We start from the raw sequence: 24,851 nt of genomic DNA on the forward strand, positions 1-24,851 counted from the left end.
GATTTCTTCTGGGGTGAAAACCTTGGTTTCACCTTTGTATTCAACTTGGATGTTTGGCTTACCACCCTTATCAACAATCTTGAATGGGAAATGTTTAAGATCGTTTTGAACTTCAGCATCATCAAATTTTCTACCAATCAAACGCTTGGCGTCGAAAACAGTGTTTGATGGGTTGATAGCAGCTTGATTCTTGGCAGCGTCACCAATCAATCTCTCAGTATCAGTGAAGGCAACGAAAGATGGAGTAGTTCTGTTACCTTGGTCATTTGCAATGATTTCAACTCTGTCGTTAGCGTAGTGAGCAACACAGGAGTAGGTAGTACCTAAATCAATACCGACAGCTTTAGACATGTTTGTATATTATGTATATGTTAATTGTTATAATATATAATATTAAGAAAGGAAAAGGTAAAAGAAATGAAAGAAGTTTGTTTAAAAAAATTGTCGACAATTGGTGATATATTTATAGTACAATTTAATGACAATTGGCAATTTTGAAATTTTTCAAAATTTTCAAATTAAGCAATAGTCAAGTCTATCAGTGGCACAAAAAAGTGGGTTTGGAACATCATCGAATGTTGTAGAATGTGCCAGAAGCTACCAGTTGAAACGAGAATAATCTTTTAACAAAGCAGACCAAAAAAGAGCACACATAGAGCTACCAAATGACAGAAAATACACAAAAGCCTATGATGTCATTTCATGTCAATTGAAGATTCGTTGTGGTACTCATTATCGAAAAGAGTTGGATCTGCTTGAAGAGGATGCAGTAGAAGATACCAAGCACAAGAGTGGGTCAATCACACCCCAACTAAGTGTTATGCTGTTAGTTCCAAAAATCCAAAAATCTATTAAATCTACATCTATGAATGATACCTTGGTTCTATTCATCCAACAACTCTTTGTAATCCTCCAAGGTCAAAGTATTGCCTGAAGTTCCAAGAAGTTTCTGAATAAGCCCATCATCAACATCGTGTAGAAGCACATGAATATGGCTTACACTTCTAACACTTTGTAAACTTGTCCAATTTCTAAACCACACTAAGTTGTTCTTCAGTACCCCCTTATCAATAAATGTCTTTTTCAAATATCGTTCAATGATTCTTTTTGTGAGTGGCGATATATCACCCTCAGGGGAATTGATATCATCAGGTATGATTAATTTCGACCAAACACATAAATGAATCACTGAGTCTTTGAAATAGTAAGGAAACTTGTTATAAATAATCTTTATATCGTCGTCACTATAGAAAATCAAGTCTTGTGGCTGTGATATTGAATACTCCCTTGGTAATGATTTAGTTGCTGGTGATGTTTGACAACGAATGTCGCTTTGTTTCCATTGTAATTCGTCTTTGAGTACGTGGTCGTTTAAGGTTATACCCTGTGATGACAAATCGCTTTTAAATTGTTGGTATTTATAGTATTGTTCTTCACTTCTAGCAAATGACTCAAGTTGGTTTGCGTTTACAATTTGTTGGATTTGAGTCCAGGTGAATGGACCACCAGTTTTGACCTTAGGCTGGATCGTCATATTATGCAGTGGGGGTGGGAGAGAAAGCGAGTATGGTATAATTATTCACGGTGATCAGTGCTGGTGTTGTAGTAATTAGTTTAATTTAGCTTTTATATCTTCATCGCCTCTATTACTTAAACCTGTGAATTTCTTTTTTTAGATTTCTTTTTCTGCATGATACCAACATTACTCCGCGTATTTGCCAACGTAAACAATAACACAAGTGCAGTGTCCTTGTAACAGGAAATTAGCACCAATCTTAGCCATAAGAGAAATACAAAGTACTTGGCAATGTCTATTACCTTGGCAACATCCACTGCAGCACATAGTTTCTTCACCAACTGTGGCAAGATCTAGAGAAATTAGATAACTTTGCAGTATAGAACACTAAAACAAACGAACTAACTACGTTTCAACCTAAATGGATTCAAAGGATACATACCACTAAAATGATTCATTTATGTAGATAAAGATTCCCAACGAATTTTCATAATTCAACCTTTCTTTCCAAATTGACCAGCAATAATGCTCTAAATCGATGCAACAAACCCTTATTAGAGTTTTTGAGTCGTAGCATAGAGAGCTTTGCATTGAGGGTTTCCAAACCATAACAACTTCGATAGATTCTTTGTCACTCCGACAATAGTTGCGACCTACTCCTGGTTTAGTCTTCTTATATATAAATGATGCATGACTTTTGATAGCTCCGCTATGTATTCATCTGTTGCTTCAGGTTTACTTTGAATCCTTTGTGCATAGTCTGCCCGTACTTCCCTTAACTTGATAATACCTTCAAATGGGCTCTTCAATGAATCGGCAAAAGTTTGAACAGCAGTTGGGGACCCACTCAATGCTTAAGGTGGAGTAAATTTCGAAAACCAAAGATGAGCAAGCTACAGCTTCAAAGAGGCCATTCTATGACAGCATGACTTTGTAAATTGACGGTGAACATCAGAATAAACTAGACAGAGAAGATCTAGAGACGCGGATGAATGTTTTTCAGGTGTATGTCATATTTCTCTATGTACACCCCTCCCCCTGTAGGAATAAGGTAGAACGCACACCAGAGCAAATCTAGAATCTATTTAATAGTAAAACTGTTGGTACCAATTGTTTTTTTCTGTTCACCTACGTCATTGCAAATGAGAGGGTAAGTGACAGTCAGGATAAGCTTCCGAGTTATACCTCCTATGAAACCGAGTTGTTTTCACCTGTAATTAATCACACGAAACAAGGTGAGATAGGGGGGAATATAGATGATTGTGGTCTATTACCCAATTAAGATTATAGCCGAGTGAGTGATTCGGAGATAAACACTATAAAAAGTATAATGCATCATTACTTAAATTGTGAAAGTGCGGAAGTAGGAAATAGGGAAGCGGGAATTAGACGATAAGTTAAAACAGCAAAGTGATAGAATGAGAACTACTGCCAGCGATCTATTCTGTCATATGACGAGACAAGACAAAGTGTGTAAGTGCTATACGATATAGAGAAGGGCGGGGGTGAGGGGAACGAGAGGGGTGACATATTTGGGAAAACGAGGGGCGCAGGTTGTATATTTGCATGATGAATTTTGATATTTTTGTTGAGTCATAAGAACAAATAATAACAACAACAACAACCCAAAAAGATAAACACATACACACAAGTAACCTTTCCGCAAAGTCTGTTTTGTTTCGTCTTTTAGTACGACTGTAATGATATAGTAAGTACTAAGTAAGTAAAAGTAGAGGTGGTAGTGTACTGATTACCTAAAATGGAAGATGATGGAACATTTTGATTTTTCCTTTGGCACACAATAAGGAAAGTGAGACACACGCATATTACGCAATTGCTACTAGAAGTAAAAGGTAGATGACACCTCATCTATTATACTATATTATACTATATTATACTATACTATACTATATGTCACAGGGCTGAGGTCACACTTGTACACTCTAACTCCTATTTAACTAAACACATCATCAATAGCATAACATCTCCAACTTCTTTTGTCTTATGTCCGTATAATAGCATATAATAATTAGTAGTATACCTGCATGTAAATAGTAATAGTTGCCCAAAAAAAGAAATTTAAGAAATACTTTAACTGTTTACAAAAGGAGAGACTCAGACACACAGACACACAGCAAATAACAAAACAAAACACATTACACTGCGCACTACTACACTACTACACTACTACTACATACTTGAACATATAATATACAGATTACAAATCAACAAACTTTACCAACCACTTTTTCTTTTACTTATCCACTTACAACCAACCACCTTTCTTTAACCAAAGAGTACTATCTATACACTACCATTATCATTATACCCACCCCTTGCACTCATATATATCTATATCTATATTTATATTTATATCTATATCTATATATCCATATATCCATATATTTATACCAGCACATTTTTTAGGAAAAGCGTACTGGTAACAACACATCACAAGACATCACTTCATCATATCAAAAAAGCAAGCACAAGAGACAATAACTACTACGCCCAACAATATGACTTCTTTAGCTGTTTTACCACTGTTGAAGAGGACTATGACTGACATGATGGATGAAGAGTTGTATCAAATACCATCATCACCCATCTTTACCACCACTTCCAACAACAACAACAATAAACACGATGGTTCCGATAACTTCAACGATGGCTTTAATCTTAATAATACTACCAACTACAACCATGCGTCCAATAGAAACTCAGTCAACTCATCACCTAGCTTCCCCTTTGCTCAGTTAAATAATGCCACTAGGGACTCGTTTTACAATGGAACTGCTAATCAGAACAATTCTAACAACAATTTGGGTAATATGCTTAATATTCCTGACTCATTTCTTGAACAAATAACGTCGAAGGAAGGTATTGACCAGTTTAAGCAACAGCAACAGCAACAGCAACAGCAACAGCAACAGCAACAGCAACAGCAACAGCAACAGCAACAGCAACAGCACCAGCAACAGCAACAGCACCACAACCAACAGACACTAATACCGGAATCGGAATATCCGCAAGATTCACAACCTACTTACGTCAACCCTTTCACCAACTATGCTAATCCAAACTCATTCATTAGACCCTCACAAGCATTTTCTCAGCAAACACTACCATACAGGTCACAGAGTCCAGCATTGGACAGTAATCAATACCCTCAACCACCTCCTTTACCTCAAGCTTTCCCACAAAGAAGAAGAAAGAGAATTACTACTATTGATGACTTGGAGCCAACGACTAATAAGAAGAAGGGAGTAGATGAGGATTATTTGTTGTATAATCCTGATATCTCACCAGGACAAGTTATTCATGCATCTGAATTGGATGAATCATTTTATGTTCCACCCAGTAACAATAATGACATAATAAATGCCAATTCTATTGAGGAGTTTGAAAACGATATCATACCAGGATATGAAAACGATTATTTGTACTTGGATGATGAACACGAAGAGATTGAGGAAGATTTATCTGATGATGACGGAGATGAGGATAATTATTTCCATGTTGATGAAGAATTTGATGATTACATTATGAGCAATTCTGGCTATAACATCATCAATAACCATTCTAATGAATATTCTACATTTGATGCATTCAAGAATATATCTTTGGAGGATCACCATAGTCATCAGCAACAGCAAGAGCAAGAACAACAGCAGAAGCATCAACATGAACAAGGGCTGCAGGAGCAACAACAACTACATCTTGAAGAAGAACATGACGAAGAGCACCATGACTTGGGTAATCCTGCATTACAAGAATTACATGATGAGGCCGTTATCAAGAATGAAGAAGACTTTGACTCACAACCTGTTGTTTCTGAAGTTTCACCGTTATCAATTGTATCGTCGTCATCAGGATCTACTCCTCACACTGACCATTCAACAAGTAATGTGGAAGCGATACATATCAAGCAGGAACCAGAGGACAGGGCCAATTTTAATCTGACATTGGATGATGACGAGGACGCCATGATGATTGATGATTCTGATGATGAAGGTATGGCTAGACATGGATCTGATAGTGTTTCCATCGTCAAAGCTAAGAACAAGACTTTGGACGAGGAACATCCATATAAGCTAGGTGCTGAAATATCGGCCACCAATCCCGATCACCGATGCGAGTTAATCAATCCAAACACAGGAAAGGTTTGTAACAAGGAGTTTTCTCGTCCATATGATTTGATTAGACACCAAAACACCATACATGCGTCCATGAAGAAGATTTACCGTTGTGTGATATGTGAAGGAAGATATAAAGGTGGATTGGGCAATGGTAAACAAAAGACATTTTCAAGAAATGATGCATTATCAAGGCATATCAAGATTAAGCATGGAATTGTTGGTGACGAAGCATTGGAATTGATTAATGAAGCAAAAGAAAATGTCGAATATCATCCAGTTACAGTTGCAGCCGGTGCATGAGAGAGAAAAAGAGGGTACAACATTGATTGAAGGTACTTGACTAATTTTATATATATACATAGTAGGAATGAATTTACATGTACATACGTTGACTTGATGCTTTGAATCTCTATTTTATCTATATATAAATACACTCCTCTATCAAATGATATGTAATTCTGTTCTAATTAGGGAGAACTTTTCACTGGTCGACTTTTAAAATCAGAATCAAACACATTCATTTCATATTCTTCACCATCTTCATTCTTTTGATACTTGCCATGAGAACTACTGGCATTCAATACCAAATGGTCAACAATTTCATCAACTGATTTGCGTTGTCCACTGGAGCTCAGACCGAGAAAATTAGCCCCCTTCACCCACGAATCACCACCATACTTCAACGTCAAGTATTGGAACGCAATATACACATCCAAACTCATTTGAAATAACCCAGCAGCTATGAAAATGACCGATACGTCATCGGTACCATACACCAAATAGGAAATCTTGGTGCAATCGCCACCTAACCATGACAAAAGCAAGATAATTTTGAAATTTTTTACTGATTGAATTCGATTCAACATGAGAATTTGCGGGATGGGCAATAATGATTCGATAAACAATCCCAATATACCGATTGTGTTGGCATAAGTGGCGTTATTATGGAACACAAGGGTTAAAATGCCGAAAACTGTAGCAAACCCAGTCAAGAATGTCCAATAAGCCGATTCATCCAACCATTGCCAGAATAATCCTGGTCGTTTGTAATAAACATCAAATAATCGCAATGTCTGTTTAAACCCCGTTTTGAAATAACTCCAACTCACCAAGATGCCATTATCCAACTGCATCAATACCCAATTAATTATGCCCAAGGACGTATAATCTTTATGTTGGACAATATAATTCGACGAACTTAACCTTCTTGGTAAATTATTTTCAAACTCTTGATCCCATCTTGGAAATGCCGCCAAGAGCTCCGGATCATAGTTTTGGGGCCTAAATCTTAAACTAATCTTTAACAAGACAATTTGTATGCCAATCATGACGATTGACTGATGCAAAAGGGTGATTTCATAAGGTTGACACAAGTAGTAGAATATGCGCAATATGCTGGCCATAAACATGGTGCCGCATATGTCTATACTGAACCCAAGCGACGTTTGGCGTTTGTAGATGGAGATGCATGTTGATCCGTAGGAGAATAATGGAGTGAATGTCATGAATAAGTTGACGCATTTTTGCAAGTCGGGGAGGTAATCGAGGTAATATAGATAATCTTCCGGTAGTAATGATAATGGTGATGAAGAAGAAGATGGTGATTTCGCTTGTGGTTGGGCCTGTGATACAGTCATTGTTGTGTGAATAAATGCGAGCTCTAACTTTGAAATTGCTATAGATGTATGTATTTGAGTAGTCTAGTAGGATAGTTGTTGTCGTCTGATCCTATATCATATGTATTCAGATTGACACGGTAATGACAAAGTCAACAATAACTGCTTCAGTGAAGAGTTTGCCACGAATGAAAGAACAAAAGAAGCTTCACAGTGTATTTATATATACGTAAGGTAAAGTTCAACTTTGTCGATGGTGTTGGCTTTTATTGATGATGATGGCTTTTATTGATGAAGGCTATTTTTGCCGTGTTTGGCTGGTTCTTTGTTGATAATTTTTTTGTTTTCCTTTGTCTTATTGTTTTTTTTTTTTTTTAAAAAATAAGGAACACGGAACAAAAGGAACACAAAAATATTCAATTTTATCCGGAGTTAAAGTCATCCGGATAAAAATTTGAAACGCATATTTTCCATACTTTGCTACACCATAAATTCATCTACTTTTGGGATTAATTATTAATTAACTATATTTTTACAGTATACGAAGAGTGCGTTCACGTGTTTATGTGTTCATGTATTCATGTGTTTGTTTTTAATGCAATAATTTGAGTGGTTGGATGTTCCACTTTTTATCGAGTTGGTGATCCTTCTGGAGTTATTGGCCTCGATTGATGGATATTTCTTCTTCTGAAGCGGTAAAAGCTTTCTTGATCATCATTATCACTGCCTTCTTCTTCATTTTCACCATTACTATTCTCCTCTTCTTCCCCCTTTCCACCAACGTATATTTGAGGAATTGAAGTATGATAAAATCCAAATTGATCAACATCACCACCAGCACCAGTACTACCTTCATCATAATCTTCATTTTCTGAATCTGTAACATATCCACTACGATGTCTAAATAGGGAACTAGTATCCCCCATTCCATCTCCTCCATTATAAGTCAAATTCAGTAATGTATGCCTGCTAGTACTATGATTCAACGCTATTTTGTTACGAATCACTGACTTGGAAGAACTGACACTTGATTGTCTTCTTAACGGACGATATAGCTGTTCATATTCATGCTTGTGCTCATGTGAATCTTGCCTCTGTTGTTGTTGCTGTTGCTGCTGTTCATCATAACCTGGTCCTTGATTTGGCGCTATATAACGAGGCTTGAACGTGAATGGTTTCATTTGAGTAGCTTCCTTTATTTTCTGTGGCTCATACTCTTCACCAGTAGTTGACGACACTCCCTCCTCGTCGTAATCGTCGTAGTCATAACCATATTGATCATACTCAGCAGCATAATCAGGTTCATTCAGATCACCAAACACGGGGCTACTGCCGTATCGTAAATCGTTACTGGAGAGGTACCCTCCATCATAGTTGTTCGACGATTGACTTGATCTAATCATTCTTCTCTTTTGAGGCAACTTCAGTTGGAAATCATTCTGACACAACTGCCCATATTTGTCAATTTCAACCATCAAGGTGAACAAGTCATTTTCGTCAATTAACCCTCCACTAAAACGACATTTTTCATAAGTAGCAATCAATTTAGGGATATTTGGCATAGTCTTTGATAAATGATTAGGCTCTTCAACCTGCAAGATTTGTTTATAAATGGATAACAAAATTTCCTTGACTGATAAATTCACTGGTAGATCCTCAACAGTAAAGAGCTTCCCAACTTGAAATTTATCGCTTAAACTTTGCAACACATCTTCATAAGATATATTCGGCGGCAATAATTTCCCTTCCAAGCCTGGATTACGATTTTGAATGTATTCTGGAGGCGATAGTCCTGGATGATTGATGGAATACTCTTGGTTCAAAGGGCCGGCTCTTCGACTTACTTCAACACTGTATTTCAATTTCAGATCAATATAACGAAAGACATCCTTCGGGTAATCATTTTCAAAAGGGATGTACAACGACTTTGATGACACATCATTCATGGCCACTCGAAATGAATAGACTCTTCCCAAGTACATAATCAATGAGAATAATAAGAATGCCACACAAACTATAATCACAAGAAAGGTCTTGACGGCAATAGCATTGGTTGCCCTTAACGTTTGAACAATAACATCAATGGGTGTAACAGCAATAAAAGACAACATGACAATGATTATGATAACTAACGAAATGGAGTACAACCAGGTAAAGACCCGTTGCGACAAGTTTAATATATTATTTGCACGTGGTTTGGGTATATATGCAGTTGTGTATGCAGTTGTTGCTCTGTTCAATGCTAGCGCACCTTGTTGTGATTCTGTGCCTATTGTCTGGTCCGTTGAATCATTACTTACAGCCCGGGACTGGGCGAGTACTGCATTTATGAGATGAGGATTTTGATGTACTTCGTCGATTGGATCAACGGAGTCAATCAGTGGTGAGCGAGTTAACGATCTTGAATATGGTGAAATATACCCACGAGCCAGATGCGATCGAGCTAAAGGTCGCGGATGATGGATTCTATGGTGCAGATGATGGATTCTATGGTGCAGATGAATAGGGCTTGTTAGTATCCTAGGTGATTGGCTATGTATATGTCGGTCCAGTGGCAGCGGCGGTGATGGAACCCGTTGTCTCAGCCGTGAATCATTATTATTGTCTGATGTTGGTGAATGCAATCGATAGCTGTCTAACGATTGGAATGATAAGTTATGAGTTAGGCTGTGACGCTGAGGACTGTTCAGTCGTAGTGTTTCTTCATGCTGTGGCGGTGGTGATGGTGCTATATCTGACGGCAGTCGCTGATGTTGATGCTGATGCTGATGCTTATGTCGTTTTACCATGGTTTAAGTTTGTTTTATCTAGTTTTTTGTCATATAGCGTTCATGGGTAAGAGGATAAGGAGATGTGAATAAATTGGTCTCTGGTTAATAAAATTGTTTGTGATGATGATGATAGCCGTTGAACTTTTCTTTGATATTTAATAATCATTAATTTTCCAAATAATCAGAGAGTTAACAATAACTAAAAACAAAAAACTAAATTCTTATTACTATGGCTGTGAATACATCGCTACCACATGTGTGTTTATTTTTGGAAACTCCATTATATAGCAAGGAGCTTGCAGTTCAGTAAAACTTGTTCAATAGTCTATGCCAAACAATTCCAAGGGTTCGATATTTTCGTACCTTATATCTCCCGGTTGATACTCATCTCTAGGAAAGGTTAAATTTACCCCTCGTGAAGATCCAAACCAATTTATATACAAATTCTTCCAAATTGAATGGGTGTCAAACACATTAACAAAATCGACATGCTTTCTTTTGTAGACATTGTTCAAGTATTCACGGGTAGTAATATTTTGGCTCGTCAAGAATAGATGAAATGCTAGCAACAATAAAGGATACAATAATGCCACAATTGAATAAACAACCAAAAACAAACTGAGTGGAAAGTGTCTAACTGATTGAGATATGTCGGTAATATTTTCAACCTTGTCAATTCGATAATAACAAAGCTGCACAGCTGAAATGACTAATAAGTAGATACACGCTAAGCAAGCAAAAAGCAAGAACCACAAGAAATACATGTAATTTCTCCCACCAACACAGTTGTTTAAAAACATACAATGATGGTCATGGTTCAACACACATACCTGGCAAGTGCCACAGTGACTTGTCCTTGGGGGTCGCCATATATGGCAAGTGGAACAATATTTAACCAAAACACCGTCCTTGGAACTCCCATATGACGGTAGTGTAATGGTGTTAAAGTATTCATCAGGTGGATTATCGACTCGCCCATTGTTTATAGATTTGGGTATATGTAGATTTTTGGGCAAAACACCTGCATCACTTGTGGCTGCTTTCCAAAAATGACAAAATGTAAGCAACCACACATAGACGAATGTAATCACCACTGCAGGCAGGAGATGATGCCATTGCCATTTGGCTTCAAATATACAATAAATAATTATCGGGATGACGGCAAATGCACCAGTTATGATATTGATTGGTATACCCTTGATGCTTCGTAATCGACCGCCAAAGAAGAAGACAAATCTCACTTCAGGATTCTTTTCAATTTCATAATTCTTGCTGTGGTGAGATTTATTATGATATTTCTGTAGTAGAACGGGATCCATGATTAGCCAGTTTGTAATGAACCGGTGAATAAATGGCAACGGCTTTGGTTCCACAGGTTGTTCCCCATGACGATAATGATTCTTGGATTTATTGGATTGGCTTTGTCGAAGTGATGCTTGGGAGTGCGATTCCACATAGGGTTGATTTATAGTTGGACTCTGTATCAACGTGGGGTCATCTGTTGATCCTTGACGTGTAGAAGTCATACCAAATAACCATCTCTCTCTTTATTGCAAAGCATTTAAAATATAGTCCAAAAAATTTTTGTACTTTATCAAAAACTCAGGAGAACTTTAAGGCAAGGAGACACCATGTTTAGATCACGGCTAATATCCAGACGTCCATTCTTACCAAGCTCCTACGCATCCGTTTATAATCCATTGCACCTACAGCAGAGACGTACTTTGAAACTTTCTGCCAATGCAGCCGCCGGATTAAAATCGTATGGGTCAGTAATAAATATTCTTGCAGGAGCTTATATAGGAGGATTGATAGTGTCGCTCGGGTCATTCTACTTCTTATACCATGATGCAAATGAACGACAAAGCATTCCCTTTGAGTTGAGTTTTGAGGATCAAATTGAAGCAGTGAAAGCGATAAATAAAGATGATGTCTTGCGGAAACCAAACTTTGCTGTTAAGCATTACCGCAAAATTTTATTTGATTTGGCAAAACGAGTGGACCCCAGTATTGATGAATCTCAATTTGACAACTATAATGTCCCTATCATTGATTCACAAATATTGGTGTATGATAAGTCCAATAAATTTTCCAATTTTTACATCGACGTGATTTTAAGATACAGCAAGGCTCTTTTAGCTAAAGGCGAATTGGATGCCTCGATCAAGACCTTGAGAAAGATTATTGATGACGATTTGATTTACTACAAGTTGGGAGACGCCGAAAGATTATCTGAATGTAGTCGATTATTAGCCAAAGTCAGCCAAAGCCCTGATGATAGAATTCATATTTTACAAAGGTCGATTGATATGTTATCCAAGACGTATTCATCTATTCAAATTAATGATGACTACACCTTGAAACAAAATAGTAAAGTTTCAGACGAGTTGATAAATTGTTTAAATGATATGGCTTTCCAATTGGCTAAAATGTCGCAAGATGTGCCAAAGAAAAGGAAATCAACTCTTCTCAATGAATCATTAGCGATCTATCTATCCACTTTACAAGCTTTGACAACCATTCGGGAAAAGTTGGAAACTCGAAAAGCCAACCAGTCTAATTACCCGTTGTTTAATGTTGATCGAGAAAATTTAATAACACAAATATGTTCAGTAAAGGCCCACATTAGTGAAATTCTTTGGGCCCAAGGGTTTAAACAGGATGCTATAAATTGGTCAGAAGAGATCTTGAATGAATTGTATTATGATCATGCGTCATCGCCGAAAGTATCACCTATACTTGAAAACGTGTTAGCTAACTTAGCTGACATGTATTCGATTCAGAAAAAACGAACCGATATCGAACGTTGTCAGAGGTTAAAAAAGGATTTGAAAAAGTATGAGAAACCGGACGATATGGATGATAGACTTAAGGATTGGTATGAGAGTGTTATTAACAGATGGAGTAAAATCATTTATGATCAAGGTCCATTGGGTATCATATTGGTTCCTCTACAAGAGCGGTATGGACCGGGAAGAAAGATTAGAGAGCTCGAAGAATTTGAGAAAGAAGATGAATTGTAAGGGTGAGGCAAGGTGAGCTTCTTCGCGTGAGCTAGTGACTTGTATATAATTATATGGTAGAAAACAAGAAAGCGTCCATTTAATATTAAAGTGTATGCCTAAACGGGCACTTTACATTACTAAAAATTACTTCTAAACTGTACAGATAAAGTGATTGACACTTTTTAGCTTTATGTAGGAACCAGACGGAGGGAAGTCAAAAAAATTTAAATTTCCAACTGGGTTTCACCAGAGGAAGCACTGACTTTTGCCATGACTGTACAACCATCACTAACGGTCAAAGCGGTGAAGAAGCAACTCCGCAACCAGATCAAATCTAGTCTTAAATCTGTGACCCAAGAATCACTAAATTCACAGTCGCAATGCATTTTAACAAGACTTGCAAATAATGCTACGTTTCAAAACGCCAAGTCAATTGCTGTATTTATGAATATGCCCGATCTGGAAGTAAAGACCCTTCCGATTATAGAGCAGTGTTTCAAATTGAACAAGCTGGTGTACTTGCCAAGATGTAATACAGTGCCCCTTAAACACCGGAAACCAAACTATTTATCTATGCTCAAGGTTGAAACATACAACGATATCTTGCAATTACAGCCACAGGGCAAATACCAGCTTCTCGAACCAACTTCAGGAGAAGATGCATTAGAGTCGGGGGATTTGGATCTCATATTACTACCCGGAGTAGCTTTTTCAGCTACACTCCAGCGCTTAGGACACGGAGCTGGCTTTTATGACGAGTTCTTGGACACATACAAACAAAAATGGTCAAAGTTGCCGGCCTTAATAGGACTTTCGCTACAGGAGCAAATTGTGCCCGAGGATAGCCTACCGGTAGAGGACCATGACTATGGACTTGATCAAATAGTAACTAGTTCACTGACATACCCATCATTGCATCAAATATAAATAACGTCTATTAATTCACATACACACCAATTATACAATTCTCCAACATGCGGTCAGCATTAACCCAGCTATGGTACTTGTTGAATAAACTAGTACCATCCTTACCTGCACATTTCATGATTTCATCGACTCCGCCAGGATGAAAATTTACATATGGTGTTATATTAAATACTTTTCCGTTTATACACGTCCAACAATCAGATCGGCTCTTGTGTTTCTTCAACTCTTCTTTATTAACTTTCACGTACTGTGGAGGGGGTGTAGATGGATCAACACCTCTTAATTTGTGTTTAGGTTGTGTTCGATTCAAATGGGCCCAGTCCAATGGAGAGTGGCCTGGTTGTAAGACCACCTTTTGACGAGCGCGTGCTTGAGGTGAAGGGACAGTGAGTGATGGCGATAGTGAGGAGGAGGGTGTTGTTGCAGCTGCACGTTGAGCTGAGTTTATTGCAGGAAAAGTGCCATTTGAAGAAGATGGAGGAGGTCGAAGACCCAGTGATGGGGGCCTTAGAGAGTTCCTTGCTGCTAGTCCTTGATTATTATCCCGCACTTTCCTGCTTAAATCTTCTAGACTTGATACCATGGGTAGTTCTTTATTTGTGGTTGATCTTACGAAGGTGGCTGATCTATGACCATTAGTGGTTATCATTGGTAGCTCTTACCTTCAATTACCAAATTTTTATTTTTTTTGCTTGTTTTATTTATTTGTGTCTTTCAAGACTCCAACACATACCCGCAAAGACGACATACATAACGAGATGGGAAGACATCCGTATAAGAAAAGGAACCAGGCGGTTGCTATAACGCGACCTACTACTGTGGAAGTTCAGAGATTCATACCCACTAAATATGAAACTCCTGTGATGACATTGAAAAATTTCCCATCATCAATAGTCAATGGTGTCACTCGTGAAGGTGGATTGTATTCGCTCACGCTAAAGTCGATAAATTGTGCCAAGTATGTGGAAAACAACGACAATATGAGACGTATATTTAAGAAAAGACGGTTGGAAATACCGAAGGTTTCACATTTAAACCGTAACGACCTCTTGGAAAAGTTGCGCAAGGATGTTCAAAAGGAAAAAGAAACCAAAGTTGATTTGAAAAAGGAAGAGAATGACAAAATAACGGCGTTGAATAAAGAGTGGGATTCGCTATTAAACAGTGTTTTAGATTTAAGTGAATTCAACGACAAATTGTTGCAGGATATAGAGTCAGAAGGTAAAAGGTTTAGATTCATCGAAAAGGCATACTCGATCACCAATGACGTTACCATCCCTGACTTGCGTGTTGAAAAAATTGAGCAAGTGAAAGATCTTGACGCTACAGAATACTACCAAGCTCCTTTACAAGTTGTCGACACCGATGAAAAGACAGTAAGCAACGAAATAGAACAAGACGATGGAGAAGTCGCCGTGACTCCCGATGTGGTAGGTGATCTTGCAACATATCAGGATTATGCCGTTCCTGAAACGAAACTCAATGATAGCTACACTCAATAGATAATCGACACACTTAACTCATAATGTACAAATAAATCATAATCCATCTACTGTAAATCACTACTCTACATCATGTCTACTCCGATTTCCCCAAAACAACACCTTTGATGATCAAATAATCTTGGACACCAAACTTGGAACCCTCTCTTCCAAATCCAGATTCTTTGATACCACCAAATGGCAAAGCAGCTTCCGAAATTGCACCAGTATTGACTCCAATCATACCAACCTCCAATGCTTCAGCTACTCTAAACGTTCTATCCAAGTCTTTGGAATAAAAGTAGCCCGAGAGTCCAACAGGGGTATCGTTTGCCAACTTGAGAACTTCTTCCTCGCTTGAAAACTTGATAAATGGCGCAAGAGGACCAAAAGTTTCTTCATTAAAAATTTCCATATCTGGAGTAACATCACCCAAAACCGTAAGTTCATGGAAGTTTTCCCCCAAGTCTGGACGCTTCTCCCCACCTAACAACAATTTTGCACCCTTGTCCAATGCATCTTTAAGCTGACTTCTAATCTTTTCCATTGAGCCCTGGTGGATTAATGGTCCATAGGTTGTCTTCTTGTCCAAACCATTACCCAACACAACAGACTCCTTCAACTTGTTTACAAACTTTGTAGTAAACTCGTCATAAATAGATTCGTGGACGAAAATCCTGTTTGCACAAATACAAGTTTGGCCACTTGATCTAAACTTACTGGCAATTGCACCAGAAACTGCTTTATCTAAATCAGCATCTTCAAAAATAATAAAAGGAGCATTTCCACCCAATTCAAGTGACACCTTCTTCAATGTCGAAGCTGATTGTTGCATCAAGAGCTTTCCGACTCTTGTTGATCCAGTAAAGGACACTTTCTTAATAGTTGGATGCTCGCAAATCAACTTACCAACTTTAGCTGGTTCATGGGATGCCAAGACATTAACAACACCTTTTGGGAAACCTGCCTCGACACTCAATTGAGCCAAAGCAAAAGCAGATAAGGGAGTCTCAGTAGCTGGTTTGATCACAGTGGTACATCCGGCAGCAACTGCAGCTCCCAACTTTCTTGTGATCATGGCCAAGGGGAAATTCCATGGAGTCATGATACCACAAACTCCAATTGGTTGCTTCAATGCTAAAATGTTGATGTTGTTTGAGTTTCCCGACTGCAAAATGTCACCTTGTACTGTTGGTGCTTGTTCAGAATACCACTGAAAGAAGGAAGCGGCATACCTGACTTCCCCCAATGCATCAGCATAAGGTTTACCATTTTCCAAAACAACCAATTTCGCCAAATCATCTTGATTCTCAAGCATCAATTCGTAAAACTTGTATAATAAATTTGATCTGTACCTCCCATTAGTTTTACCAAAAGTCTTGAACGCTTCACTAGCTGCGGCAATGGCATTTTCAAAATCATCGGCGCTCATGGACTGGACTGTGGCCAAATGAGCTTCCTTTTTGGGCTCTAAGGCAGGGTTTTCAACTTCAAAGGTATCCCCTGAAGAGCTATTGACCCATGAATTGTTAATGAAGCCCTGTGTTTTGAGCAAGTCTTTGTTCTTCAAAATTGATGCCATTCTTGATGATGCTTGTATGGTGGAATAGAGTCTTTTGGAAAACATTTCTACAAAGGTTTGACAATTGCTTTCCTTAATATAGTTCCTAATTTGGTAACTGGAAGTAAAACTCCGCTGCTAAACGAATAAGAGAGCAGCAACTTCCGTCGTATTGTGTGACAAAATTTTTGATTGCTCCTGGGGTTTGGTGGTCGGATAAAAAATACTGCTTGCCGTTAAAGTGCACTTCCGCATTAGGACATTGCCGCGGAAACAGACAATAGGTATCAAATTAGCTGCCAGTATTCAAAGCACTTCAAGAAAGCGATTGCTACAAACACGTGGATAACTATAAGCATGTTTATTATTGTATATTGATTAATCTTTGAGAATATCTACCTTGTAAAGATAATGCATTCAAAGTCTGACTGCAGCTTTAACTTCAAATGTGCTTGGGGCTTTCCTGCTTTCAAGGTTATATTTCTCACTCACAGAACAAACACAACCAAGAAATAGGCCCTATGGTTTCTTCTTTCTCTATTTAGCACTCTCAGCGGTTAACCTCTTGATACGTTTGTCTATTAGCTTACCTGGATTTAATGCAAAGAAACATTTTTTGTCAATTTCCTTACTCTTTTCACGATCAGCAACAGGTAAATCCTTGGCCGATTTGGCACACTTCCGAATTGTTCGTACCAAAGTCTCGTACTGTTCTCTCTTGGACGGGTGCTTGGATGTAGAGCAATTTTCAGTTTCAGTTTTGACTGTTGATTCTCCTTCTTGCTCCGGTTTCACTTCCTTCTCCAAACTTTGCTTCGTATCTTGACTTTGATCTTCTGATGCACCATTTCCCTCAACGCCATTCTCTTCACTCTTGTCATCCTTTAAGAACTTCCTTTTCAAATACCTATCGCTGATTCGACGATCACAGTCATACATTGCTGCCAAAGCTATTTGTGGAGGAGTGAAGAAAAACGCAACGTCACTGAGCATGTAATACTTGTTTAGCCACTCTTTGGCTTTATTGTATAGTTTTCCAATTGTATCAGCCGAGACGTCATACATTATAGGATCGGGGTACAATAAAACAGCTTGGAAATCAAGAAAGAAACCATACAAAGGACGGAAAGGATGATGAACCAACAAAGTAAACTTCAAACTTTGCAACACTTTGAACTCCAAGTCTAGAATATCCGAAGATTGCACCCCCTTGAGAGCTTTCACGTATGACTCAATTGAAATGAAATAATTCTCAGACTTTGCTGCTAGGAAAATGCACGTATATAGAATATTCTTTGGGTGGTAATGCATCACCGAGTTGACCAAGTAAAATTTCTTGAAAAAGGAAGCCGCTGTTAGCCTTACTTGGGTTGGCATCTTGAAAAAATTACACGTAGTGGTGATATTTTGGATATAAAATTCCAAATACGCTGATTCTTCGTCAAGTGTTAATAAACTGATCATGTCCTCGTTTAGTTCTTGTGCAAACTTGGTAAATGCATCGGGATGCTCACTCTTGGCCTTGTTGTAAGCTTGCTCAAATCTTTCTCGTGCAGCATTCACCCCCAGCTCGTTGGCATTCGCTTTAGCTTTCGCTAGCTCATCTTGTGTGAAGGACCATATTTCGTATTGGGTCGAGTTTCGATATAGGTCATCGTTTGATACTTTCTGTTTCTTCGTCACCGGTTTCTCTGAACCACTCGGCAGTTGCATATTGTGTGGCTAGTGTTAAACTGTGATGCCAGCTGTGACGATAAACAACTTCTTTTGTGGGCGATATATATATATATAGATATCTTCAGAGATTCTCAAAAACCTTTTAATTCTCGCATTGTTACTATTTACTGCAAAAAAAAAGAAAAACACTACACACAACTTCATGGTCACCATTGGGCTAAAGAGATGAATACAAGGCGTAACCCATCAGTACAAAGGGCCTGTTCCTAAAAATAAAAGAACCAAATTTATAACCTATAAAACTCCAAAATGACATAAATTAATCATGAGAACCATCAATAAACATGATGAGAGAGGGAGGCTGAGAAGTAACTCATTTAACAAGTGTAAGAAAAGGCTGTTACAGCTTACATCTGTTGGAGGGTTACTTTAGAGCTTCAGTGATGCCTTGCCATCTCACATTTCAAGTTCACCCGCAACCCCATCTTCGTCGTCGCTAGACAAGCTTCCAACATCACTCAACTCATCATCTTCATCGTCTTCACCCTCCTTTTCAGCATCTCCATTCATGTCGGGGATATGCTTTGCATATTGTTCTACGTACTTCTTAACCGTCTCGTTGTATTTATTCTCGTCTTTTGTCATCAAGTTGGATGCCTCGGTATTCAACGGATCACTGGGGTTGGCATATCTTAACAAATGCGGTAAAAAGTTTTCAAATATGTTCAAAAGACCAAACATCGGCGACCAGGTTTGGTTTATAACGTCTAAACAAACTGCTCCCGAACCTTCATCTATATTTGGATGGTATATTTTATTTGTAAAGCCTATCGACGGTGACTTGATTGGATACTGATCTGGCAACTCGACACGGATTTTCCAAACACCGCCTTCATAGGGAGTGTCCTTTGGCCCATGAAATATGACAAAGAATTGCTGAATCGAGTCATCAATCAATGTTACATCGTGATCACTCATCATTAGAGCCATAACATCTTTTTCAATACGTCTTTTGGGTGAACTCATGGCTAAAGTGCTTGCGAATACAACTGCAGTGTTTGGAGTATAACTATTCTAAACGGTGTATGAAAACCGTGGTGTGAACCTCGTGTAAAATGAGTTCTTGGTATGATAATAGTTGCTATGTAACGTGATAAGCACTAATAAACGCCACTTTTTTTTCTGACTTTAATAGAAGAAAACGGGAGCTTGTATAGAAGGTGAACAAAAACTAGGTACCTCCTTTCCTTTGATGATAGGTAGCAGTGACTGTGTAGGTAATAAAGTGATATATAAAAAAGGTGGCGTTGAATAGGATAAGAGTATAATATAAAATGTTGATTTTAAAAAGTGTGTGTGTCCTTTTTGATCGTACTACTATTAATAATTAATTGGCCGTTTTGTGGTTTTGTGATTATATGCGGAAGGAAAGTTGGGAGATTAAAGGTACAGCGCTGGGGGGGAGGGGGAGAAGAGAGGGTTGTAATAAGACATCCGTCTAGTACCTTTAAGAAGTCTGTTAATAGTATCGGTATTGGCTTAGAGAAACAACTAAGTCTATGAAAACCCTATTGGGATGGCAGGTTAATTCCTTACAGTGTGTAAAGATCTTTCTAATTAAGGGGTATGTTTATTTTTATAAGGCTACTTTAACGGTTCCCTCACTTCATTTCTAACCTCAATTATCCAGTTCATAAAAAGAGACACCCAGGAGATAGACATCTGGAGTACTGTCATACCAGTTGACCTGTATTAGTTGTCCCCAGGGGTATAAAAGCGCACTCGGAATTAAATTGTGTGCGGACGTCGCACAAGTTTGTCTCTCGGAGGAGTTGGGGAATTTCTCACGACAAAAAACCTGTTGTTCCGGGCGAGAGAGGTGTATACGCAATCCACAGAGGTTCCATACATTTGCTGTTTCTATTCTCTACATTGCTTTGGGTAAAATCTATACATCTCTATCTAGTCAAATCCACCAACCAGTGGCTTCTGCGTCTTTTTGCAAATCTCAATGGTCCATTTATAGCTCCAAATCTTCTCTCCACCCTCTTTTATCGTGCTCTTGGCTGGATACAAACCTCTCAAAAATGATCCGCCCGGCACTCCTCCAGCTGGGAATGTTACCTCGTGGTAATCACCATCGTCCTCATGATCGTTTACGACGGCATCCTGGACCATTTCCAAATCTCTCGTATCAACGGTGATGAGACCTTTCTTTACGGTTTGATGGTAGGTGAGCTTCTTCAACGGCCTTTGTTTAACCTTATATCTAATCGTCAAATAGTAAACAGAATACTCGGGTAATATGAAATGGAGGCTTTGAGGCATCGGATCCATATCTCTAGAAAACACCAACGGCTCATCGTGTCCGTCGATCTTAATCGACATCGAAATGAATTTGACTAGGTCATTCTCAAAGTCTGCTAATAATTCCTCCCTGGTTTTTCTCTCTTCTGACATAGTATATCGTAACTAGAACTTAGATGAGGTGGCATTCAAATGGGACAGAGGTATTCAGCCGTTCCAAAGAATTTTTAGTTGTCAAATGCAGTTGTGTGAGTGAGAGAGAGTGTGTGATTTTCACCGAAAATACCAGAAATTCATTTAGCCGAGATATAATTACAGGTGATATTTAACTGAAAACTTAAAGTGTATTGCAACACTTGACTCATTTCATTTATTAAAAGGACATTACAAATTATAGACATAACTCAGTCTTGACTGGCAGGGGTACTTAATATCTCACCATACGATCCTTTTTCAATTTCAAGTTTGACTTGTTTCACAATGTCCTGTTGGGCTTCGCTCAATTCACTAAGTTGATCATCTGACAATTTATAGACCGACTGTAGTAGTTCAACATGATCAGGGGACAAGCTTTTCAATTCAACCGGTTTTTTGTTCAATGTCAACTCTATAAGCTCATGATTAGTAGTGTTTGTCAATAAGCCCAATTCTACCATAGCCAAAGCCAACTGCGGGAACCTTTCAAGCAAAAGCTTAGTGCCTTTTGGGTTTTCCTGACTCATGTTTTTCATTTCCTTCAATAACTGTAGCGCTGAATTGGAGTCAATATTAGAAAGTATGCTAGATATTACTTGTGATGCATTCTGGTTGGGATGTATTTGGATTCCTAGCGGTAAAGGTGGCAACTTGACTGCAGAATCTTCGTCTCCAATCATTTCATAATCATTCACAATGGCACATTTCAAAAACCTCCCATTAGGTAGTGATGTATAATTCAAATTGCGTACTGCCGATCCTGCCGTTTCAATATCTCCGTAGTTTACAATGGCATATCCTTTGGATTTTCCGGTTAATTCGTCAAATAATAGCTTGATGTCTAGAACAGGGCCCACAGACCTCGCTATTTCTAACACTTGCTCCTCTGTATAATCAAATGGAAACTTTCCTATCGATACACATGTGCTTTTGTTGTCCATTGTAGTGTGTTGTTATATAGTCTATGCTTTAAATCAAAGCAAGAAAGAACAAAGAAGAAAAAACAAAAAAAAAAAGAAAAAAAAGAGCCTGAGGTGTGTCTCTGATCGATTACAGGTTTATACGTTTACGAAAATATGGATGCCAAAGAAGTCAAGTCCACCATATCGAACCTCGAAAAGTCGGTAGATGAAACAACAATCTTGAAACTACTCAATATCTTAAATGATGAGGTGGTCCCCACTGAGAAGTTGTTAAGAGAGACCAAGGTTGGTGTGGTGGTCAACAAATACAGAAGTCACGACAATAAGGAGATATCTTCATTAGTAAAAAAGATGATTAGGTCATGGAGAGATGCTGTTCAAAATGAAAAGAATAGTAAAAAGAAATCGACGGCTAGCTCGCCGGTATCAACCCCGGCATCTTCTGGGTCAGCTGCATCAACAACAGTCCCAAATGCTGATAAATCAGGCAGCGGGCCAGCAGCTAACGGGAAAACGTTTACTGGACCAAGAAATGCTAAATCTGACGGAGTCAACACTACATTATATGATAATCCTACTCGTAACGCATCTGTCGGTGCACTTTACTCCTCCTTAGCTGTCGAGAGGGACGACTCCCCTCAGCATATAATCACAATAGCTTCGGAAATAGAAAGCGAGGTGTTTAAAAGTGAATACCTGAAAGTTAATGATGCGTACAGGAACAAATTGAGAAGTTTTACCATGAATCTTCGAAATAAAAAGAACCCAGAGTTGAGAGAACGTGTTTTATCGAGACAAATTGGGGCTGCACAATTTATCAAAATGACACCTAATGATATGGCACCTGAAGCTTTGAAGAAGGAGATTGAAAAGTTGCACAAACAAAATCTATTCGATGCCCAAGGTGCTACTGAAAAGAGAGCAGTTACTGATAGATTTACATGTGGTAAATGTAAGCACAAAAAGGTTAGTTACTATCAAATGCAAACCAGGTCTGCAGATGAACCTTTAACCACCTTTTGCACATGTGAAAACTGTGGAAATAGATGGAAGTTTTCGTGAAAAGTGTCCTACAATTGCGAAAATTCTTCATTATGTATTATATATATTCAAATCTTATAATGATTCCCGTATCTAATAAGAAACATTTTTTGTCAAGTAGGAGAGTAAATCGACCTTGGTGACAATTTGAACTGGCTTCAACTCCTCATCAGTGATTATTGCATTGGAGTTTGTTTCGAAAAACTTGTTTAATACGCTCAATTTAGTGTCCAAGGTTATTATATCGTAGTTTCGTTTTGTGAATCCCGATTCCTTGTGCACAGACTTTGATTTTTCAAAATCGGCCAACTTTCTAAAATCTATAATGATTGAGCTAATGGAGTTTGTCAATTGAACCTTCTTTGTGGATAACGATTTCAAAATCTTCGACAAGGTGATCAAACCAATCAATTGGCCTGTTTTGTTCAACACAGGTAATTGGTCAAAACCATTTGACTGTAAAAGGTCAAAGGTTTTAGCAACAGTGTCAGCCAGAGTGACGGTAACAACAGGTGGTTTACCTGCAACCAAGTCCTTGATTGTTTTATTGTTCAAGAATTCGTCGCTCTTATTTGTGGCTTCGTCTTCTTCGACTGTAAATCCATTTGATTTCAACCATTCGTCATCAGCAAATTTAGTCAAATAAGATCTAATGGAATCTGGGAACACAACAACAACAACATCGTCCTCAGTCAAATCCTTGGCAACTAACAAAGCAGCTTGAAGAGCTGATCCGGATGAACCACCAACCAAAATGCCTTCTTCTCTAATTATTCTTCTTGCCAACTTGAATGACTCGTCGTCGTCGGTTTTAATCCAGTTGTCAACGTACTTTCTGTTCAATACATCGGGAATAAAATCATAGCCAATACCTTCAACCAAATAACCCTCGGTGCTGTCATTTAAGCTTGAAGGTTCGGCCAAGATAGAGCCCTTTGGGTCGGCGCCTGTGACTTTGACTTTTGAATTCTTTTCCTTTAAATATCTGGACATACCACTTATGGTACCACCAGTACCGGCACCAGCAACCAAGTGGGTAACTTTACCCTCAGTTTGCTCCCAAATCTCATAACCAGTACCGTAATAGTGGGCGTCTGGATTGGCAACATTTGAATATTGGTCCAAAATAACCGAATTCGGAATTTCCTTCTCCAATCTTCTTGCAACTCCAATGTGCGATTCTGGATCATCAAAGGCAGCTTCGGTGGGGGTTCTGATGATTTCGGCACCCAAAGCTTTCAAGACGGATACTTTTTCGTTTGACATCTTTTCAGGTAAAGTAATAATGGTTCTGTATCCTCTTACCGCACCCACTAATGCTAAACCAATACCAGTGTTACCTGAGGTTGGTTCAATTAAAGTATAGCCCGGCTTAATTCTACCTTGTTTCTCGGCTTCAAGAACCATGTTTTTGGCAATTCTATCCTTGATGGAACCACCAGCATTAAACAACTCAACTTTGGCATACACCTTGGCTTTGATACCCAACGATTGGGGGATTCTATTCAATTTAACTAATGGTGTGTTTCCAATAAGTTCCAAAATATCATTATTCAATGGAGGAGGGGGTGTAGGATTGGACATGATGAGTGATAAATGAGCTACGAAGTTAAGGTGTATGGCTTGATTCAATATTTTTCTTCTTTGTTTTTTTTGTTTTTTTTTTTCTGTTTGGTTCATCGTTTCTTTTTA

At 38.4% G+C, this 24,851-nt stretch overlaps 14 protein-coding genes across 14 annotated transcripts; 5 read left to right on the plus strand and 9 right to left on the minus strand. All coding sequences in view use genetic code 12, as the record gives it.

Moving 5' to 3' along the window:
- On the minus strand, positions 1 to 351 carry CANMA_005019 (uncharacterized protein; the record flags this gene model as incomplete). The annotated part of the gene is made up of 1 exon (XM_051817357.1): positions 1 to 351. A coding segment is annotated over one exon (351 nt), but the record flags the coding sequence as incomplete, so codon positions are not given.
- Positions 352 to 883: 532 nt separating this feature from the next.
- On the minus strand, positions 884 to 1,534 carry CANMA_005020 (GIG1 family protein; the record flags this gene model as incomplete). Its single annotated transcript, XM_051817358.1, has 1 exon — positions 884 to 1,534. The coding sequence occupies one exon, from the start codon at positions 1,532 to 1,534 to the stop codon at positions 884 to 886; it is 651 nt and encodes a 216-aa protein (XP_051669370.1).
- A 2,501-nt stretch (positions 1,535 to 4,035) lies between these two features.
- RPN4 (stress-regulated transcription factor) lies at positions 4,036 to 5,955 on the plus strand (the record flags this gene model as incomplete). Its single annotated transcript, XM_051817359.1, has 1 exon — positions 4,036 to 5,955. One exon carries the CDS (start codon positions 4,036 to 4,038, stop codon positions 5,953 to 5,955), a length of 1,920 nt encoding a protein of 639 aa, XP_051669371.1.
- A 167-nt stretch (positions 5,956 to 6,122) lies between these two features.
- Positions 6,123 to 7,292, minus strand: CANMA_005022 (uncharacterized protein; the record flags this gene model as incomplete). Its single annotated transcript, XM_051817360.1, has 1 exon — positions 6,123 to 7,292. One exon carries the CDS (start codon positions 7,290 to 7,292, stop codon positions 6,123 to 6,125), a length of 1,170 nt encoding a protein of 389 aa, XP_051669372.1.
- A 608-nt stretch (positions 7,293 to 7,900) lies between these two features.
- On the minus strand, positions 7,901 to 11,568 carry CANMA_005023 (DLT1; the record flags this gene model as incomplete). The annotated part of the gene is made up of 2 exons (XM_051817362.1): positions 7,901 to 10,005; positions 10,845 to 11,568. The coding sequence occupies 2 exons, from the start codon at positions 11,566 to 11,568 to the stop codon at positions 7,901 to 7,903; spliced, it is 2,829 nt and encodes a 942-aa protein (XP_051669373.1).
- Positions 11,569 to 11,673: 105 nt separating this feature from the next.
- On the plus strand, positions 11,674 to 13,065 carry CANMA_005024 (uncharacterized protein; the record flags this gene model as incomplete). Its single annotated transcript, XM_051817363.1, has 1 exon — positions 11,674 to 13,065. The coding sequence occupies one exon, from the start codon at positions 11,674 to 11,676 to the stop codon at positions 13,063 to 13,065; it is 1,392 nt and encodes a 463-aa protein (XP_051669374.1).
- Positions 13,066 to 13,317: 252 nt separating this feature from the next.
- Positions 13,318 to 13,974, plus strand: CANMA_005025 (5-formyltetrahydrofolate cyclo-ligase; the record flags this gene model as incomplete). The annotated part of the gene is made up of 1 exon (XM_051817364.1): positions 13,318 to 13,974. The coding sequence occupies one exon, from the start codon at positions 13,318 to 13,320 to the stop codon at positions 13,972 to 13,974; it is 657 nt and encodes a 218-aa protein (XP_051669375.1).
- Positions 13,975 to 13,984: 10 nt separating this feature from the next.
- CANMA_005026 (uncharacterized protein) lies at positions 13,985 to 14,557 on the minus strand (the record flags this gene model as incomplete). The annotated part of the gene is made up of 1 exon (XM_051817365.1): positions 13,985 to 14,557. One exon carries the CDS (start codon positions 14,555 to 14,557, stop codon positions 13,985 to 13,987), a length of 573 nt encoding a protein of 190 aa, XP_051669376.1.
- A 175-nt stretch (positions 14,558 to 14,732) lies between these two features.
- CANMA_005027 (uncharacterized protein) lies at positions 14,733 to 15,476 on the plus strand (the record flags this gene model as incomplete). Its single annotated transcript, XM_051817366.1, has 1 exon — positions 14,733 to 15,476. One exon carries the CDS (start codon positions 14,733 to 14,735, stop codon positions 15,474 to 15,476), a length of 744 nt encoding a protein of 247 aa, XP_051669377.1.
- Positions 15,477 to 15,552: 76 nt separating this feature from the next.
- UGA2 (Uga2p) lies at positions 15,553 to 17,037 on the minus strand (the record flags this gene model as incomplete). Its single annotated transcript, XM_051817367.1, has 1 exon — positions 15,553 to 17,037. The coding sequence occupies one exon, from the start codon at positions 17,035 to 17,037 to the stop codon at positions 15,553 to 15,555; it is 1,485 nt and encodes a 494-aa protein (XP_051669378.1).
- A 516-nt stretch (positions 17,038 to 17,553) lies between these two features.
- On the minus strand, positions 17,554 to 18,729 carry CANMA_005029 (TFIIH complex kinase subunit; the record flags this gene model as incomplete). Its single annotated transcript, XM_051817368.1, has 1 exon — positions 17,554 to 18,729. One exon carries the CDS (start codon positions 18,727 to 18,729, stop codon positions 17,554 to 17,556), a length of 1,176 nt encoding a protein of 391 aa, XP_051669379.1.
- A 2,675-nt stretch (positions 18,730 to 21,404) lies between these two features.
- On the minus strand, positions 21,405 to 22,136 carry CANMA_005030 (uncharacterized protein; the record flags this gene model as incomplete). Its single annotated transcript, XM_051817369.1, has 1 exon — positions 21,405 to 22,136. The coding sequence occupies one exon, from the start codon at positions 22,134 to 22,136 to the stop codon at positions 21,405 to 21,407; it is 732 nt and encodes a 243-aa protein (XP_051669380.1).
- Positions 22,137 to 22,271: 135 nt separating this feature from the next.
- Positions 22,272 to 23,180, plus strand: CANMA_005031 (transcription elongation factor DST1; the record flags this gene model as incomplete). Its single annotated transcript, XM_051817370.1, has 1 exon — positions 22,272 to 23,180. The coding sequence occupies one exon, from the start codon at positions 22,272 to 22,274 to the stop codon at positions 23,178 to 23,180; it is 909 nt and encodes a 302-aa protein (XP_051669381.1).
- Positions 23,181 to 23,252: 72 nt separating this feature from the next.
- On the minus strand, positions 23,253 to 24,743 carry CYS4 (cystathionine beta-synthase; the record flags this gene model as incomplete). The annotated part of the gene is made up of 1 exon (XM_051817372.1): positions 23,253 to 24,743. One exon carries the CDS (start codon positions 24,741 to 24,743, stop codon positions 23,253 to 23,255), a length of 1,491 nt encoding a protein of 496 aa, XP_051669382.1.
- Positions 24,744 to 24,851: the final 108 nt, after the last annotated feature.

The sequence above is a fragment of the Candida margitis genome (genome assembly GCF_024628925.1).
Source record: "Candida margitis strain CBS 14175 chromosome Unknown scaffold79, whole genome shotgun sequence".
Taxonomy (NCBI): domain Eukaryota; kingdom Fungi; phylum Ascomycota; class Pichiomycetes; order Serinales; family Debaryomycetaceae; genus Lodderomyces; species Lodderomyces margitis.